Source organism: Homalodisca vitripennis, chromosome 1, assembly GCF_021130785.1.
Source record: "Homalodisca vitripennis isolate AUS2020 chromosome 1, UT_GWSS_2.1, whole genome shotgun sequence".
NCBI classification, from domain to species: Eukaryota; Metazoa; Arthropoda; class Insecta; order Hemiptera; family Cicadellidae; genus Homalodisca; species Homalodisca vitripennis.
Genome location: NC_060207.1, coordinates 204,343,020 through 204,362,599, shown reverse-complemented (window position 1 = coordinate 204,362,599; position 19,580 = coordinate 204,343,020). Strand labels below are relative to the sequence as shown.

At 35.6% G+C, this 19,580-nt stretch overlaps 1 protein-coding gene across 1 annotated transcript in view; it reads right to left on the bottom strand.

Annotated features, from left to right (window-relative positions):
- The window catches only part of LOC124354653 (trichohyalin), a 177,044-nt gene that overhangs the window by 127,320 nt on the left and 30,144 nt on the right, over window positions 1–19,580 (bottom strand). Inside the window, exons 4-6 of the mRNA XM_046805281.1 lie at window positions 19,398–19,535; window positions 18,722–18,883; window positions 18,525–18,638 (exon numbers count right to left, since the gene is read on the bottom strand). Coding sequence (XP_046661237.1) covers window positions 18,525–18,638; window positions 18,722–18,883; window positions 19,398–19,535 — 414 coding nt within the window. The remainder of the gene's footprint in view (window positions 1–18,524; window positions 18,639–18,721; window positions 18,884–19,397; window positions 19,536–19,580) is intronic.

The window sequence follows — 19,580 nt, the reverse complement described above, 5'->3', positions numbered from 1 at the left end:
GGGTAGTTACTCGATGCTATAACCATCGATAACGTCATTCCTGCCGTATGACGTATCATCCATACCTTACCTTGCAGGTATTGGCGGACTGCGCTGCTGCAATTCAAGACGCAATACCAATTTAGTGGGCCTGAAAAACAATGGGAGAATGGCAGTCGGTGATTCAACAGTGGTGTCGCTGGTTGGGCAACAGTGCGGCGATTGTCTGGAGATTAGGGGACACCCCTGCGCGATCTGTGCCAAGGCCTGCAGGTCAGAGAGTACGCGCTGAGGCTGAAATGTGGGTTAGTTGAGAAACGAGATCGGTCGGTCTATTGGTTCAGCGGACACCCCTGCGTGATTTATTGTACATCTTTACGTCATATTAGATATTTATAGCTATGTCTATTGGTTGCGTTACGTAAGCAACGCTTAAATGTTTCAATAATCAGCATTACTTAAAAAAAAACACCTCTTCTTTTTACCTTATTAAAGTATACGATTATACTGTACAATACTTTAAAAATAACTGAACCGCTCATACAAGTAGCTGTTGTTCACGTACTATCTTCTATTGGCCCGCAGTGTAACAATGACGTCATAAACAATTTATGGACGGAATTTCAAGGATTCAAAAATATATTATTGTGTATAGAGAAGAATAATCACTTCTGTATTATTTGATAGTATTAGATTTTTAGTAAAAGATGGAAATCTTTTCACATAAAAAAACAAGCTTTCGGTTGTCACTTCCCTAATTTAGCTACAACTCGAGTGAATTCCGCACTATCTAAATTTGTATAAGAAATAGTCATTTAGGTTTAGATGAAACAAGTACGTAGATTCTCAGAAAAGTGAAATATCGTAAATTTATTTTATTGAGATTTATATATACTCAATATCTATTGAAAATCGCTCGAGATACAAAAAGTTTAGGTGTTATACCAATTCCAAATTCATTTTTTTTATTTTCTCTAGATTAATAAACAACGGAGATGTGAATTTAAGAATGTTTGGACGGCCGCCTTATTGAAACTAAATGACGCATCTAACTGCTAACGAACTTAGCCGAGATATTTACAAGATATATCTTTTTGGAAGCGTTATTTGTAAATATAAATACCCAATTAGCTTAAATATATAAGGTAAATTTATACTTTTATATGATACACTTTTATATTTTTAATGATTTTACAGCTTAGTCTTTTAATGTTTTTCTAGTTGTGTATTTACATTTTATAGTTATATCGTTCTCTGTTGTGTTTATTTTTTATCTTATATTTATACTGTTACGCTACCTGAAGACGTGGATATAAAATGCCACGGAATATAGGAGCCACTCAATTTATGTCCATTTATTTCATTAATTTAAACATATATGTCAGCACACAAAATGTAAATACACTACTAAAATATCTTTGTAAACTAATTTGTAATTTCATTAAAAATATCAAAGTATACGTTTCTCATATTTTTAAGTTAATTAGGTATTTAGATTTATGAATGAACTGATGGGCTTGTTCAAAATGTTTAAACTGTAATCTATTTAAGGTTTCTTCAGGACAAAGAGAGACTTGTCATTCATACAATTTATTAATTCATTTAAGTTTACCACACTCTTTAATGGTCTCTGTTTGTCTCGGCAGCATATTTTCCCAATGGGTTTTCTCCTTATCTTAATCAAATATATCAAATCGGTGCCCTGTCATCCTGACTCTAAGAAGATTAGATGTTTGCCTAATGTATTAGTTATTACAAAATGTACAATGAATTTTATAAATTGTATTCTTAGAGTCACAATTTAGTTTACCAATGGTAGGATATGTTAAATCAGTCACGTTGCTTTTGGATTCTCTGGAGTTTTTAATAATTTTGCAGGATCCGCCAGAATAGTGGAATATGTGGATTATTGCACGGTGAACATACATAGTTACGCAATAATCTTGTGTACAAAAGTATCAAGGACAATTGTTTACAAAATCTACCTCAAATAAGAATGCACGTATAAACATTCCGTAATTAAAAAAACAACAAAAAATGAATTCTTCTATATGGAATTCGGAAGGGACGTAAAAAGCTGAGTCGCCCTATTACAAGGGCACCTAAATGGTTCTCCACCCGCTACCCCTGACAGCGACCCTACAATTTTCCCCATTCGAATTGATTATCCGAGACCCCGAATTAGATCCGGGGCGTGGTCTGGGCGGGAAGACGGCGTGCGGCATGGAATGTTAGCAGTTCCGGACAAGCCAGACTGCAGGCAGACGATACATGGTTAGTCATCGGGGTTCACACATAACTCACAGGTATAAAAATAAATAGCCTCCTATCCTTATAATGACCCGACAGATCGTCAGAAAACAGGTTGAGAGCGGATTCCACCGGCATTGTTCCAAGATGTGAACCTATTCCAGCTTCTCTAAAGTAAGATTTTGATCGAGAAAACCTAAATAGGTACAATGTTATGCCGGTGGTCGATGTTTTTCCAATAGTAGTGAATTTATTAATTTCTTGTCATGAATGTCAAAATCTTGCACTTGAGTTGAATAATGAATGGGGTGTTTATGAATTCATTGAACGATTTGGACAAGAAAGATAGTCACTGCCATCAAATATGAAGGGAGGGGTGATGAAAAGATGACTCTGACGAAGACAACTGAAATCGATCCACAAAGAGGGAGGATTATTCACATTGACGGCATACACTACATTGAGGGTATTTAGTATATATAGAACAAAAGAGTTCATCTGCGATGGACATTTTTTTTCGTTCTTCGGTTTACAGGCATCGAATAATGTGAACCTATTCCAGTTTCTCTAAAGTAATATTTGGTTCAAGAAAACCTAAAAAGGTACAATTTTATGTCAGCGGTAGATGTTTTTCCTATAGTGGTTTACTTATTCATTTTTTGTCGGGAATGTCAAAATCTTACGCTTGCGTTGAATGATGGATGGATTTGATAGAGCCAGTGAACGATTTAAACAAGAAGATCTAGTCACTGCAATCAAAGATGGAGGAAAGGGATGTTAAAAGATGACTCTGGCGATGACAAAGAAATCGATCCATGAAGAGGAAGGAATTGACGACATACACTACGTTGAGGGACGTTTAGTACATAGAACTATAATACATATATCAAGAACTTTTTCATCGAATTTTAAATCTTATCGTTTATCAATATCAACTCCATATTATATAAAGTTACCGATGTTCTGCTGATTCATGCTCAGTAGTCTACTGTTTTATTTATCTGCAGCGATTCTTGGAAAGGACTCCGCGCCAAGTACCATTATAGTTATAGCATTGCATTACAGATTTACCAGAAAATTCAACGAAGTCATTGAAAGCTTTGGATACGATCAAGATACATGTGTTATTGAAATTACACTTCCTTTTACCATAAAACCAATGTAAGTTGCATTGGTAACCATCACGGTTGGATCACTTGGCAAAATTATTCTGGCATTTGCAAATATTCATGTACAAAACACTTTCTAACTCTGATTAGTCATTGCTACAGATTTATAAAGATGGGAATGATTACGAATACATACCTCAGCAACTATGCAAGTTATTACAGCATACTTGATACTTATAGTGTTCAACCCTTATGCAATCAATGGACTACTATTATTAGTATTTGGATTGCAAGTTGAACTTTTGCAATTAGAATTGGCAACATCTCAAAACTTTACAAATATGTCCAGGAACGCGAATTAATGAATCTAGAACATACTAGATTAGGTACCTAAAAGATGTTCAGTGAAAACACATGGAATCAAGATTTAAGAGATGGAGAGGAGTTACAATTTATTGGGTACCTTTGAAAATATCAGACCTCATTTTCGTCTACTTCATATAGAACATTGTAAATTACGGTTATTACACCTTTTGTTTGCTCGGAATTCCTAGGATGGCAAGTATAGCATAACAGCATCCTCTTAAGTGTTTTTACCAGGTTTGTTGTGTGTTTTAAGACAATGCAGAATAAATCTTGTGGCCGGTCGGTCAGTGGCCAGATGACAGGTTCAACAGCCATTCTATGCTAAATCACAGACGCTGGCCATTTACCCTGTCAGCACAGGACACACTCGTTGTCAGTTTTGTCTCCTTTCCCCGGCCTCGACTGTCAGTTGGGACAAACGACTCCTGCGCCCACGGCTCCTCAAATTCCCCATTGTTAGCCCCTGGCTCCTCAGAGAAGTCATTCATGTTTGACGTTAGACTCTCTTGAATGGTATTAAATATCATTTACTACTTCCGATTCGTTATGCCATCTTACCTCATGCTTTAGTCAGTCATCAGCTTCTTTATTTGGTTGGTAAAACCTCTTCACCTTAAAAGGAATGTATACTAATGTTTGTTGATTGCCAGAGATTATGAATAATCAAGTGCGGTTCTTTCCTCCCGGTTGGTGTTATTTGAAAATTATCACTATTATAAATAGCAATATCTAATTATAAAATATGTCCAGTAAGTAACTATTTGTCTATTTGCAAATATTGTGCTTCTGCAGAGAATTCATTTATCTGAAGCCTGAACATCATAAGATCCAAGACTGAACATAGAGGAAGACCATTAGTTTGGATCTATGGATGAAATCTCAGGTTCAAAGATTCTGTGGTTTCGGAACTCAGAGTCGTCAATTCTTCCAGATCCAATTCCTAAATCTCAAGGTGAGAGGACCTTGTAAGATTCGTGAACGAATACCGTAGATTGAGATGTCAATCTAGAGACCGAAGTTTATGAGGTGACCCTGCGGTCAATTAATTTGAAGCCTAAAGATCAATAGAGCCAAGGCTGAGCTTAGAGGAAGAACAATTAGTTTGGATGTTAGGATGTCAGTGATTTCGAAATTCTTAGTGTACCGTGAAATCTATTTATTTCTACTGTAGACTCAAACATGCATTTCAAACATATCAAACATCAGAATATTAATTTTCACCTTAGAAATTTGATTTGATAACCAATAATAAAATGCTAAAAAGTCTGCACATTTTGAATTATTTTATTTTATTAAAAAAGCATTGATATGCGGAACACGTTTGTTACTTATTGAAAGCAAACTTCTTATCGTAATAAAATTCTCTAAAAATAAATAATCCTGTTTTGCTCTATTTGTAAATATGCTATAGCGGTGGTTATTTCCAGAAAGAAAATGTGACCCATTTCACCTATTTAAGTTAGAAACGTCCAACTTGTCATACTGCTAAGCCTAGTAATAATGCAAGCCTTTTTCCTATCGATTACGTATACGTTGGCTTACACTCAATCAATACAGTTACATATTTTTATTGTTGCATTTCGTCTCCAAATAGCTTCCTATGACTAACGATTTAATTACAAAACCTGGCAATTTTCTACATTTGTTCACAAAATTGGCCCGTTTTCATTAATACACGCAAAGATCTGGGTATGTATATCCTTATCTTAATTTTCTACATCACTAAGTAATATTTTTATTACATGCAGAGGTTGTTTCGCTCACGCCGCTCCTAGTTCACGGTTCTAATCGCTCCACAAACTACTTTAAACTTTTTGCGATTGTCATTATTACCAATGGTTTTATCCCAATTTCAATTCACTAACCGTTTGAGTATATTTATGGAAAAATCCAATACCCACTAGCGTTGATTAAACGTTTATTAAAATCAACGTAACTTCATTAGTGTTCACCACAATTAAATTAGAAACAGAAATAGTCAGGTGATATAGATTTTCAATTTCTAAAATAGTTAAAACAATGATATGTCTGTAGTCCCTATTATAGTTTATTATAGTTTACAGACAAAAAGAACTTGCTACATATAAAATGGGGTCTCCTGTTGTTCGCCGTAATTCATATACAAATAAAAAGTATCCTGTAAATAATTAATAAGAACATAATAATAAACCGTCTAAAGCGAGTGGTCAAACACTCGAGGTATCGGACAGCAGCCTGGCGCCGGCACTGGTTAAACGTTTCCCAGTACGAGCGTGATAATTATTAGCTGCTTCTGCGATAGCATGTCACTAACAAATCGTAATGTAGAAAACTTGTAATTATTTTCAACTTTCCATTTCCAATCGCTTTTAAAGACAACTATTCAGGTAATGACGAGTAAGGTCGTGTAATACGTGTTTAAACTTGTTATCAACACTAGTTAACGTTTTTGGACCTAAAAACTATTCCGATATTCGTCTTACACAAGTTTTGAAAACAATCTCAAATTTAAATTATTATTTATCTTGTTCGCTCTCAGGTGGCACATTTATGTGCCAGGTGGACCGTTTCGGTTGACAAATATTAAATACTAACCATTCGTAATCGTAATACTACTTTGGGTGGAAATGGATAACATTTTATCAATTTGCCTTAACGATTTAAAAATAAAATGATTAAAAACTCCATAAAATTGGTGCGCATGTCAAATTTTACAAAACCCTTTTGCATCCACCAAACCACCGGTTTCGAACGCAGTTTCAATTTCATTTTTCACAACTAAAATTCAATTTGTTTTTGAAGATGCAGGACTATCTGGGCATTTGCCATTGTTCAGTGATACACAAAAATCAGTAACACTACGTTTCGAGATCTGCAATCTGATCTCTTCTTCAGGTAAATAACTAACCTAACACATAATACACTTAAGAACAAACACAACACTAATTTTCAAAACTGAACTACCGAATACAGGCCACAATAGGTCTGCATTCGCCGACCAACCAATAGTGTATGTTTTAGAGTTAGTGAAGTTGACATGGAACATGGTGGTTGTGATTCCTGACTTTGCGTGTCACAACGCTCTGGTATGATTTGTTTATTTTAACCTAGCTTGTAATTATGTGTTAGGTTAATTAGACTACAATTTACGTGAAGAAGAGGACAGATTGCAGATTTCGAAACGTAGTGTTACTGATTTTTTTGTATAACTGAATGATGGCAAATTTCCTGAAAACTCATGTTTTCTTATCAACCTGTGATGACCTTCGGATGTGATTTTTTACCGAAATGCAGTTTTATTGTCTAATGGACCCAAAATACTTAAAAAGTTGTAGACATCTCAAGAGCTCGTTTTTATTGATAGATAATGCATGTTAAAAATAAAAATCTTACTAAATAAAACTCCAAAATTATAGTACAATTTTCAGTATTCATCCAGTTTTGTTCTTGTTATAATTTGCTCTTATGGTCTTGTTGACACTATCACACAAACACACGCTTGCTCTGATTTGGACGGACAATTTTAAGATACGTACTTGCACTAAAGTAGTAATTGTGCAAAAAGTCTTTTCCCTCTTCGATGATTAACTCCAGCCAACCTCCTACACTATCAAAAGGTTACTGGACTGATTCATCCTCCTGATGACAAGTCAAGACCCACCTCGCGGCAGGAGGTGTTACCCTGGGAACTGCCCGGGCGGTATACCACACCGGCTCTCAAGTTACAGAGAGCCCGGTGGTCCGCAGTTCAGTAGGTGGCCAGGCGGTCTCTCGCGACCGGCTTATCTGTTGATGACGCTGTTCCAACAGTGCTGACCGGTGCGGCCTCGGCGTGCAGTATTTTACATCCCGGATCCTACAGGACTGTGAATATGTCGTCGGCGCCAGCATAGCGCCGAGTGGTGGAGAGTGGTTTTGGTTTGGGACACTAAACAAGTTCAATTCAAAAGGTCTTTATTGGAAACACTTTTCTTGGCTATCTAGTGAGTGTATGGCGTTAGAGACTATAGTAAGAGACATCAATGCAAGCCTTGGTTGTGGCAAATAATGTGTTATTCATTTAAGATAAACACTCCAATAATGTACTTTTTTATACTTCGTACTCGATGAGCACATCATCAGACCCACAAATCTGAGTGGGGTTTGATGTGCTCATTGAGTACGAAAGGCATCACAGAAACAGAAAAAAAGTATATTATTGGAGTGTTTGTCTTAAATTAAAAACTAATTCCAATAAGAACAAAGCTCCTAGAATGTAAATAATGCGTTGTTTGATTTATTTATTTACATGATTGTCACAGACGCCTTACAAGCACAATGCTTTGACAAAGACTCGTCAATTATACACAACTATTAGTACACTGTAGAAACAGTGAGAAAGTAGATAGTCCTTTGAAAGTATTTTGAATATTGGAAGCGATTCTTCTTTCTTGATTGAAAGTGGCATATGACTGTAAATTTGTATACGTGTACAGTATAATGTGGGGACCTTTCCAGAAAGCTTGTATTGTGAATAGGAAACTGGAGCAATTGAGAGTTTCTAGGAAAATGAGAGTGGTGATGATTGTTATTAAAACACCTTTCTTGGTTCGCTTTGACGTAAATAAGACTCTTAAGAATGAAAAGAGAAGATAGAGGAAGTATTTGTAAATCTGTTAGTGTTTCTTGCACGGGTCACGAAAAGGAGCATAATTGATCAGTCTTACCATTTTCTTTTGGATAGTGGTTAATGCACTAGTCCTAAGATATATGTTTTTTAAACTGCCCAAGAGTACAGACGAGTAGTATTTTGCGATAAACCTAGTAGTAAAATTATTAATCGAGATCACTCTACATCACCAATTGAGAATAAAGACAACCGCCAGGCTTACAATGATATGCCTCGTACCATAGTCACAATCAGGATGATGATCTAAATGGATAAACGCTCTGCAAAGGGTTAACCAGTAATTGTACTATCTAGTTTAACTATTTTCTTGGTATTATTTAGTGAGTGTGTGGTATTGAGATGACTAGTCTTAATCAGAATGATATATCAAGTGAATATATGATATGTAAAGACGGAAAATTGAAATTGTAGCATTATTTCTATGAATCTATTTTATCTTCAATATATATATTATGTCATGTAATAATGTTTATAGCCACAGTTCAAAATTATGTGGTTAAACTTTTTTTGTCGTTGAAAATGTTTACTCATATTTGACCATAGTTCCATTATTGGCACATCAGGGAACTTCAGAAGTAGCCGGTGACTTATAAAGTCCCCTAGGGATTGGGTTTAAAAGGGTTAAAATACGATATTTCGGCTTACCGACCACAAGATTCATGTTGACTTTCGCTACAAACTAAGTGATACGTATGAATATTTCCTAAGTCCTTTTTATTTTTTCCATATAAGTCCATTTAGCGTGTATATCGTTAGGTTCCTAATCTTTAGTAGCGAGATGCAAAATTATGAAACATCTTAAACTTTAAGCATATTTAATGTGTAGGTGTTCATGACAATAAATTAAGTGGACGCTTTTAACAATAAATGCGTGTAAAATTGTCTAAAACGTAAACAGCAAGAATTCGGGAAATATACGAAAAATGGTGGAATATTTGGGAGAACATAAACAAAATTGATCGAAGCAGTTGAGTTTATTAAAAAAGAACATCAAGTTCCTTAATCATTTCAGGAGGTTCTGAACACAGAACATTCATTTAGGCCTTATAGAAACACAGTATTTCATTCACGAGTGTATAACACCATGGAATTATCGTTAAATAATTTTGCAAGTATTATGCCAAGATTAATGATATTCTTGATGAACCCGTGTGTAATTGAAGTTCTTTTATCCCTCATTCATTACCGGGGGCCGTGAGAACAACACCGCCGTAATGAGAAACTGTACTCGGCCCGAGGCCCCAAGCCCCGGCGCGGCGCGATGTCTGCGGCGACAGCGGTGGCATTACACTGTGGAGTGCCACTTCTCTTGCTCACAACTCGAGCTGTAGCTGAGCTGCTTGGAGCTAAAAACTTTGGAGGACTTCAGAAGAAGATGGCGAATGTGACAGTGGTAGACGTTTTGTCACTAGCTTCCGCCATCCTTAAACTTGGATCATCCAAATCTGTGAACCTTTGCTGTCGCTTCTGCATACAATGCCAGTTTTCTTGTGGATCCAAAGACTTTTTGGATAACTGACGGAGATAATTAGGTCTACAGCACTATTCAAGTTAAAGGATATATTTAACTCAGAGGCCATATTTAAACCCACACAGCACGCATGTCACATTTGAATCGTGGCTTCTACGGTGCGAATTCTAAATCAATTATCTGAGTCACATGACCGATTTCTATTATGTGAATGTTGCGTTTTATCTCCAGTTAACTTTTCTCTTAATGCAGCGTATGGAATCTGATGCTGTTACAGACTTCACTCTTGGAATCTGAAATGTTAGTCTGAAGAGATCGGAAAAAGTCGACGACAAAATGGACAATTTACATCGTTTTAACATCGGAGGCACCTAGATTACAAAATACAAAATATAGTGTAATCCAAGTGAATAGGCATTCTCTTTGTCTCTTCAGGTGGACAATTGACTGTACTACGATAGTCTATTACTGACACGATCTCTTAACCCGGTGGAGCAACCGAGTAATATACGTACAATGTAGTCATGGTGGGAAAAGTTGATTTGACCAACATATCTAAAGGGTTGTTAAATCAAGAGGCTTCATCAAGAGGAAGTGAACTGGAGCTAAACGCAACATTCATTAAATCAACCCTTCCCACCATCGCTACCACGATGTTGTTATTTTACAATCAACATTTACGTTCAAACCAACTGTACGCAATACAATAAAGGCCAGCAATACAAATGGTGAGAGGAGAGCATCAAGGAAGTTCTTCACCGCTGAGTTAGTCGTTGGTTATCACTCAGGCTGACTGAGCGTTATATAATACCTACTGCGTTTCAGTAAACAAACGTTTTCGAATCTGGTGACTGGTGTTTAACCATAGTAAAATAGACAATAACCGTGTTTCATTGACACTTAGAGGTCATAAATGGGGTGCTTCTCTTGTTTTGAAACTTTGCAAGCGTGAAAGTTGGAAAATAAGGAAGAAAGAGCCTGTCATTAAGGTTGGTTGCCTCAAAAGTATTATGTTGAACAACGTCATCACATATTAACGATCAGTTTAATATGTGTTTTAATATGATTGCGACTCATATCAAGATGCCTCAATGATTTTAAAATTAAGTAGCAGAACAATTCATGGTAAACAACCGTGATGACCACCAGAACTTGAAGTGCTGCCAGAGTCTGGTAATTTGTTAATTTGTCAATTCCATATATGGATAAAATAAAATGACAATTATAGTGACTACAGAGGCAACGATTTCAATCCCGTCTTAATTTTCTTATCGATTAAGGCGGGGGCGGGGAAGAGGGAGATCACCCTCCTTTATTGGTCACGTGGAGCAAAATTAACAAAATTATATTCTACGTTTTCTAGTTCACACCACGTCGACACATTACTTATAGAAATGACACATCACGCACACGAAACATCGAACATCGGCCATCGCAGAACACAGTTACGAAAGCAAATATGCCATAGAATTCGACAAAACGAAAGTACTTGCAAGACCCCTCTACTCTTATCCAAGGATAATTAAAGAAACCTCATAAATTACCAGGAAAGAAAATAACTTCAACATAGAAGATAGCGTCAGATTATCAGAAACCTACAGCCTGTGATAAGGAAGCCATATTAATCAGGCTTCTCCTAATTGGGCGGTGGTTGTTTAAGCTTAGACCAATTACGATACATCTGAGCTCTATACAGGAGGATATTTATTATTGGAAGTTTCAGTTTAAATACAGTATGACCTTAAATACTGCTAAACTCTAAATTTTATTTTTTTCCAGATAAGATATTTTCTAGATAGGACCCCTCCTGGAGATTTTCGAAGTCGCTCCTTCTATAATGTTTTAGATATTCCACTGCTTGATAGTCACCTGCTTGTTCTAAAAACAAGTTGACCTTACATGCTAGCTAAAATACCATTTAGAACACTACATTTTACATAAGAGAAGCCTCATATACCTCCATGGTTGGATAGATTAAATGTAAAAAGAATAATAAGATACCTCAAGGTCACAGTGAAGGTCGATGCGTGAAAGCCCGAAAACAAACTGACTAGATAATTTGTACGAAGCTTTATTTCTAAATAGGCAATACTGAGTTCGATTATAAAATCACATGCCACTCCGTTCCACTTATAATTAACATTGTCATTTCTATTCATTGAATAAAAATAAAAAAATAATAGAGCAGAAAATCTGTGAGAAGATTTGGATACAGCGCACTCTTGTGTTGTAGTACTTTCCCTTGCTCACCTGAACTTTTACTATTATTGACCTCATATGGGTAACATAATAGTAACGTGAAAATATCAGAATAAAGACATTTTTAATACTGAAATAGACTGAGAACAAAACTGATTTTTAACATTGTCTTTTTTATTTATGGAGTAAAAATAAAAAATAATAGAGCAGAAAATCTGTGAGAAGATTTGTATACAGCGCACTCTTGTGTTGTAGTACTTTCCCTTGCTCACCTGAACTTTTAACTATTATTGATCTCATGGGTAACCGTAATAGTAACGAGAAAATATCAGAATAAACGACATTTGTAATACTGAAATAGGCCTGAGAACAAAACAGATTTTTAAACATTGTCTTTTTTATTTATGGAGTAAAAATAAAAAAATAATAGAGCAGAAAATCTGTGAGAAGATTTGTATACAGCGCACTCTTGTGTTGTAGTACTTTCCCTTGCTCACCTGAACTTTTACTATTATTGATCTCATGAGTAACCATAATAGTAACGAGAAAATATCAGAATAAAGACATTTTAATACTGAAATAGACTGAGAACAAAAAACTGATTTTTAACATTGCTTTTTTTAGGAGTTTATGGAGTAAAATAAAAAATAATAGAGCAGAAAATCTGTGAGAAGATTTGGATACAGCGCACTCTTGTGTTGTAGTACTTTCCCTTGCTCACCTGAACTTTTACTATTATTGATCTCATGAGTAACCATAATAGTAACGAGAAAAATATCATAATAAAGACATTTTTAATACTGAAATAGACTGAGATCAAAACTGATTTTTAACATCGTCTTTTTTTGTTTATGGAGTAAAAATAAAAAATAATAGAGCAGAAAATCTGTGAGAAGATTTGTATACAGCGCACTCTTGTGTTGTAGTACTTTCCCTTGCTCACCTGAACTTTTACTATTATTGATCTCATGAGTAACCATAATAGTAACGAGAAAATATCATAATAAAGACATTTTAATACTGAAATAGACTGAGAACAAAACTGATTTTAACATCGTCTTTTTTGTTTATGGAGTAAAAATAAAAAATAATAGAGCAGAAAATCTGTGAGTAGATTTGTATACAGCGCACTCTTGTGTTGTAGTACTTTCCATTGCTCACCTGAACTTTTACTATTGATCTCATGGGTAACCATAATAGTAACGAGAACATATCATAATAAAGACATTTTTTAATACTGAAATAGACTGAGATCAAAACTGATTTTTAACATCGTCTTTTTTGTTTTATGGAGTAAAAATAAAAAATAATAGAGCAGAAAAATCTGTGAGAAGATTTGTATACACGCACTCTTGTGTTGTAGTACTTTCCCTTGCTCACCTGAACTTTTACTATTATTGATCTCATGAGTAACCATAATAGTAACGAGAAAATATCATAATAAAGAACATTTTTAATACTGAAATAGACTGAGAACAAAACTGATTTTTAACATCGTCTTTTTTGTTTATGGAGTAAAAATAAAAAATAATAGAGCAGAAAATCTGTGAGTAGATTTGTATACAGCGCACTCTTGTGTTGTAGTACTTTCCCTTGCTCACCTGAACTTTTACTATTATTGATCTCATGGGTAACCATAATAGTAACGAGAAAATATCAGAATAAAGACATTTTTAATACTGAAATAGACTGAGAACAAAACTGATTTTTAACATTGTCTTTTTTATTTATGGAGTAAAAATAAAAAATAATAGAGCAGAAAATCTGTGAGAAGATTTGGATACAGCGCACTCTTGTGTTGTAGTACTTTCCCTTGCTCACCTGAACTTTTACTATTATTGATCTCATGGGTAACCATAATAGTAACGAGAAAATATCAGAATAAAGACATTTTTAATACTGAAATAGACTGAGAACAAAACTGATTTTTAACATTGTCTTTTTTATTTATGGAGTAAAAATAAAAAATAATAGAGCAGAAAATCTGTGAGAAGATTTGAATACAGCGCACTCTTGTGCTGTAGTACTTTCCCTTGCTCACCTGAACTTTCATTATTTTAACATTGTTATTAAAGCTAACTTAATAAACAAAGATTTGAATGTGGTGAGAGAGATTTCATCTTCGATTCTGAACTTTTCATGAAATTTCATTTCTACATAGACACGAATGTGTTCTATGCACGTCTAACCATGGGGGCTTGGCTGTTCTGCATTAAATCCTGTAACTCAGTAGGGAAACACAATTTTCTTTTATCCACTGGCGAGAAACGCCTAAAAATATATTGGTAATTTGCCCAATACATAGCTTCATATTGGTGAAGTAATTTACCACTCTTGAAGTCACCGATGGTCCCGCAGGTATATTTACATAACCGCTGTTAAGCCCCGAGCGGATTCGATCTAATTCAGAACCGGCAACGGTCTTGGGCGCTTCGCACAGCCGCTGCCGACTAAAGAATTTCACGTGTTGAAAGGCTTTCAAAAATTTACAGCCGTTGTAAAATACTTAACACGGTCGTTACCGCTCATGGTACGATAAAATCGAGCAGCCATAAATACATCATACGGATATATGACCATATATCAGGGAATCGTGGTGCGGCGCGTAACGGGGAGAGCAGACTGAGAGCCCTTATCCGGACATTAACAATCGTCGGCTCGGAAGTGGCTTTTTGCACGAGATAGGTAGGCGGTCGTGCTGCCCAGACCTCTTCAGTCTTCGCATACTTGGCCACCGGCTTGTATCGGCACCAGAATATTAATAGCCAAAAAGCACTCATTTCTCTGTCTTGCAATTGTCGTTAAGTATGCAATTTATTATTAATAATAATATTCTTTATTGCGTGAAACACTTACAATATTACATGGGATGCGTCAATGTAACTATATAAAATACATAACTACATTAAATAAATAATGTTAGTCAAGGTAAATGCCGGGTGTCCCACGAAGAGTGTTTAATTTTATATTACTTGTAGGCAAATGAAAGAAAATAATTTACTTAAAATCATTTTATTTTATAAAGTACCTCTAAAAATAATCCATACTTATTTTTAGTAATTTTTACTAAATATCTATTTAGTTTTAAATTACTACAACCACATTAGAATTTTAAACACTGTTTTTAGTTTCTTTCAAAATGTATATACGGTATACGGACCAAGTACGATCCACCGAAGAAAGTTTTAACCACAAATCATGGGTTCGGAATCTTATTTACAGTGGAGGACTAAACGGTTTAAACAATAATGTGTAAACAAGTACAAAACATTTCCTAAATTGTACATGTTTCTCAAAATTATCCTTATTTATATTGCACGTTTTAAAATGGTTTATGTACGCAAATTGTTTCTCAAATATAAAACAGTTTTATTTATTTGAATTAGATTCATAAAACCGAACCAACTTTTTCAATCCGATGATGACAACACATTCTTCTACGTTTAAAAGTTTTGACTTAAAAAGGCAAATTTAGCAGCGTTTTAGATATAACGTTCTTAGTATATAGAAGGTATAACATTTCCAGATGAGATAGCCTACCTCGATATTAATTGTATATGAAAACAATCGATGGTCGACACCGGATCGTTCCGATATACGAGGCGATCCGGTTGGAATCCGATGGAAGAGCAGACCACGATCATATATGGTGGACCGCGGACAGAGGACTTCCACCATTGTGCCTCTTTCGATGAAACCATAAAAGTCCTCGTCCAAGATTAAGATATACGGCTCAATATACTAGGCTTGGGCTTAAAAGCGTCAGGGAGGCACCTGAAGGAATGCGGCGCGACACGGTACCGCCTAACTGACTCGGAGAGGTATCCATATATCACTTCAAATTTGACGACCAGCTTCTTCTTTGTGTCGACGCTCCCTTGATTTACCGGGAGATAAGTGCCACATTATGTGTCGTAAATTGGCCGGTTATGATGACCGGTGAAATCGTCGTACACGTGTGCAATTCGGTCGGGGATCTCGAGTTTTGGAACAACCAGACTTTGGTGTCAATGTGGATACTTAGAACTTTTCTTCTTCAGTCTTTTAAGACTTTGGGGAACAGGCGTGCTTTGAAGATATTTGCCGCTTTAATATGAACCGAGGGTTTGCTTTTAAATTTCTTCAATGGTTTTGAAAAGAGATATTGATTGGTAATATTCTAAGCGAGATGATCTATTTCTCTATAGAGGATTCTCTTATTTCAGTAATTTATTTTGGAAATAGCACGTTAAAAGTTTAATAAAAAGAAAAATATAACTACCAAAGGCACAATATACTATTAAATGTACATCAATTTGATGAAAACTTATTATTTGATATGATTTGAAGATCTTAAATGTTTGAAAAAGATTTATAAATTTAAAAGTCATGGATCTGGTAGGATTAAATAAATTCTACTTTATAATCCATATGAACAGTGAGCGAACATTTTAAGGGAAAATACTGAACTGTTGCTTTGAACTGATGATTTTTAAAGGTTGAACAAGATGTGTAATTTTAAATGTCATAGATTATAGTAGGTTACGTAAAGTGGTAAGCTCGTAACAATAAACAAACTAGTCCACTAAGGAGTAAAAGCTCTACCAACTTCGTGAGATAGAGTGCAGAGTTGCAAAGGGAGGTCATATTTCCTCAACTTGATCTGGGAGAATAAACTAAATTCTACTTTACAATCTATATGAGGAGTGAGCGAACATTTGAAGGGAACAGACTGAACTGTTGCGTAAACTGTTGAGCTCATAGGGTTGAAACAGGGTTTGTAATTTTAAATGTCATAGAATATAATAGACTACGTAAAGAAGAATGCCCGCAACAATAAACAAACGAGTCCACTAAGGAGTAAAAGCTCTACCAACTTTGCAACTAGAGTGCAGAGTTGCAAAGGGAGGTCGTATTTCCTCAACTTGATCTGGTAGGATTAAATAAATTCTACTTTACAATCCATATGAGCAGTGAACGAACATCTAAAGAGAATATACTAAACTGTTGTGGGAGAAATGAAAACCACCTGTCCAGAAATGCTGATTCTGAGTCGGATCTAGTTCAGTTGATGAATCCTATTTATTTAACTCAAAATAGATATTCTCTCCTAAGACAAAAACCGACACTTATCATTGATTTAACTCTAGAGTATGAAAAAATAAATGAAGCTAAGTTTAGCTTCTTCTGATATTATCTAATTTAATTGCTGAAGGATTAAAATATAACAATTACTAGCAAATAGGACCCGTTTTTAAATTTTATTCGTAAAGAGCTGCGCAGGAAATTCTGATACGTTAAAACATTGCCTTTGTTTAATTAATGACACAATAAGATTAAAAAATGATAACAAGTCTGAGAAAAATAAGCAATCTAACGGACAAATTCACATGGATTGTAAAGCAGCTTTGTTAATATTCAACACCCAGATTAAAACATACATTACACCAAAACTACCCCATGTTCAATCACAGTGTAGTTAAAAAAAAACTTTAAGGAACCCAATTCTTATTCGAAAACGCCAATCAAAGTGTGCAAGAGTCCTAGAAAACAACTCAACCGTTAATAACAAAACTTAAAAACAAATGTTAAGTACGTCTACTGTTATGTAACTTATATTTTTGTCGACTAGTTCTTTCCTTAACCGATTTTTTTTGGCTTCCATATATTTTTATATTATTGATGGTGAATGTTTTTCAGATTTATACTCTATTCGTATAGCAGAGAACCCTAAAGTTTACGGGCCATCACAATTCCAAGCGCTTTCGCACGCGCATTCGACGTGCCCTGTCATGAACATAGACAATATCACGATATTTATTTACCATCACTATTAATTATTATTTAACTCAGTAAATTGTGTTACTTATATATACATGTTATATCTTTATAACAAAATAAAGAAAATTAGCCACCTATAAATTTGTACAGGTTTAAAATCATCATTGTGACCCATGTTTTTTCATTCTTCCAAGGAAATAACATATTATATAAACTTATTTTAAATACATAAAAATCAAGGTAGGTAGGACTACGCCATACCACGTATCATCGAACTGGATGTTGCCTGTATATATAGATGAAGCTTCAACCAAATTTCAAGTTTCCAGGTCAGTTCTTTCTCGGGGTACCATGTGGACAGACAGACGAATGCAATTTGTTCAGCCTCTCGAGTGATAGGCTTTGCTAACGCTCAGCCCATGTATGTAGGCCAGTTGGACAAGTATGTATGTATTAGTGAACGTTTATAAATCTTCAGGGACTACAGCTCGACGGACGGAGTATAAGGTGAATCGATAAATACTCTTTTAATTCCCGACAGAGCTAAAGGAAATCTCTATCATTCATTATATCAATCAAAAACGAAATAATAAAACGGTTATTTCAAAAAGTTAACAAAGCTATCAACACATTAAGAGTAAAAAGTCATTTACATCAAATTTCTTCAATACACCGTAGACTTTTTCAATATAAAAGGAACACAGTAATAATAATCTATTTTTCACTGCAAATTTCAACTCACCAGTTGAAATGCCTCCTTCCTGGCCGCTCGTTGCAATTCGGCAATTTTAGCTGCGTTTTCTTCGTGTTGGCTGCGGAATTCTTCAACCTTCCTCCTGTCCGCTTCCATAAGTATCTAAAAAGAGAGTCAATAAACTAGCTGTAAAAATATTGCAATCAAATAATTTTCATAAATCGAGTGATAAAATAATGATCTACCTGTACTTTCTCTTCAAGTTCCTTATTTTGAAGTTTCAAAGTGTGTATTTCTTGGCGCAGTTTTGGGATAGTTTCGGCTTCGTTCGTTGTCGTCGTGAGTTTGTTGCAAGTATCTGTGTAAAGGCGCTGGAGCTCCCGCAGCTGGTTGGTCAGAGCGTCCACCTGGGGAAGGATCAAGTTTTAAAAAGAGATAAGTTAACAACTTGGGTACGTTGGGTACGTATCTATTCAACAGCAGGCATATAGTAGTATACACTGATGTCACCAATACAAATGACAGGTCATCTTGGATTATCAATGATCAGGACTTCCGCAAGGGTCAGTGTTCGTTCCAATTATTTTCCTGCTCTAACGTTACCGATCTCCAGCATACTTTCTTGCATCAGTAATTCTTTCTGCCGATGACACAACAATTACTGCATCAACCAATGATTTTGTAAGTTTCAGTACTGCTCTTAGAGTTTCAACTCGACTAAATCACTATGGTTTCCTCCTCAAAAGGTATGGGATTCTTAGTTTTATTTTATCAAAACAGAATTCTTACCCTTCAGTTATAAACGTACCACAAAAAATTGGTTTTGAGTTCCGTCCTGTCCTTGCCAACTGACTTCACCTGTGTCTTTGAAATCAGAGGGTGTGATAACACGAAGCTCGAGCTTCATATGGTTCGACTCACCTGGGCTTTGCTTTCGCGGCGCCACTCTTCTTGCTTTTGGTGCAGGCTTCGGTGGAAGTCTGCGTGCAAGGAATGGACCAGGGCCTCGGTTTCCCGCTGTGGCGGACTCTCCATACAGGCTCGCTGCGCTTCCTTCAGCTGCAACACCCACACGCGTAAATCTCCTGCTATAATCTCCCGCGA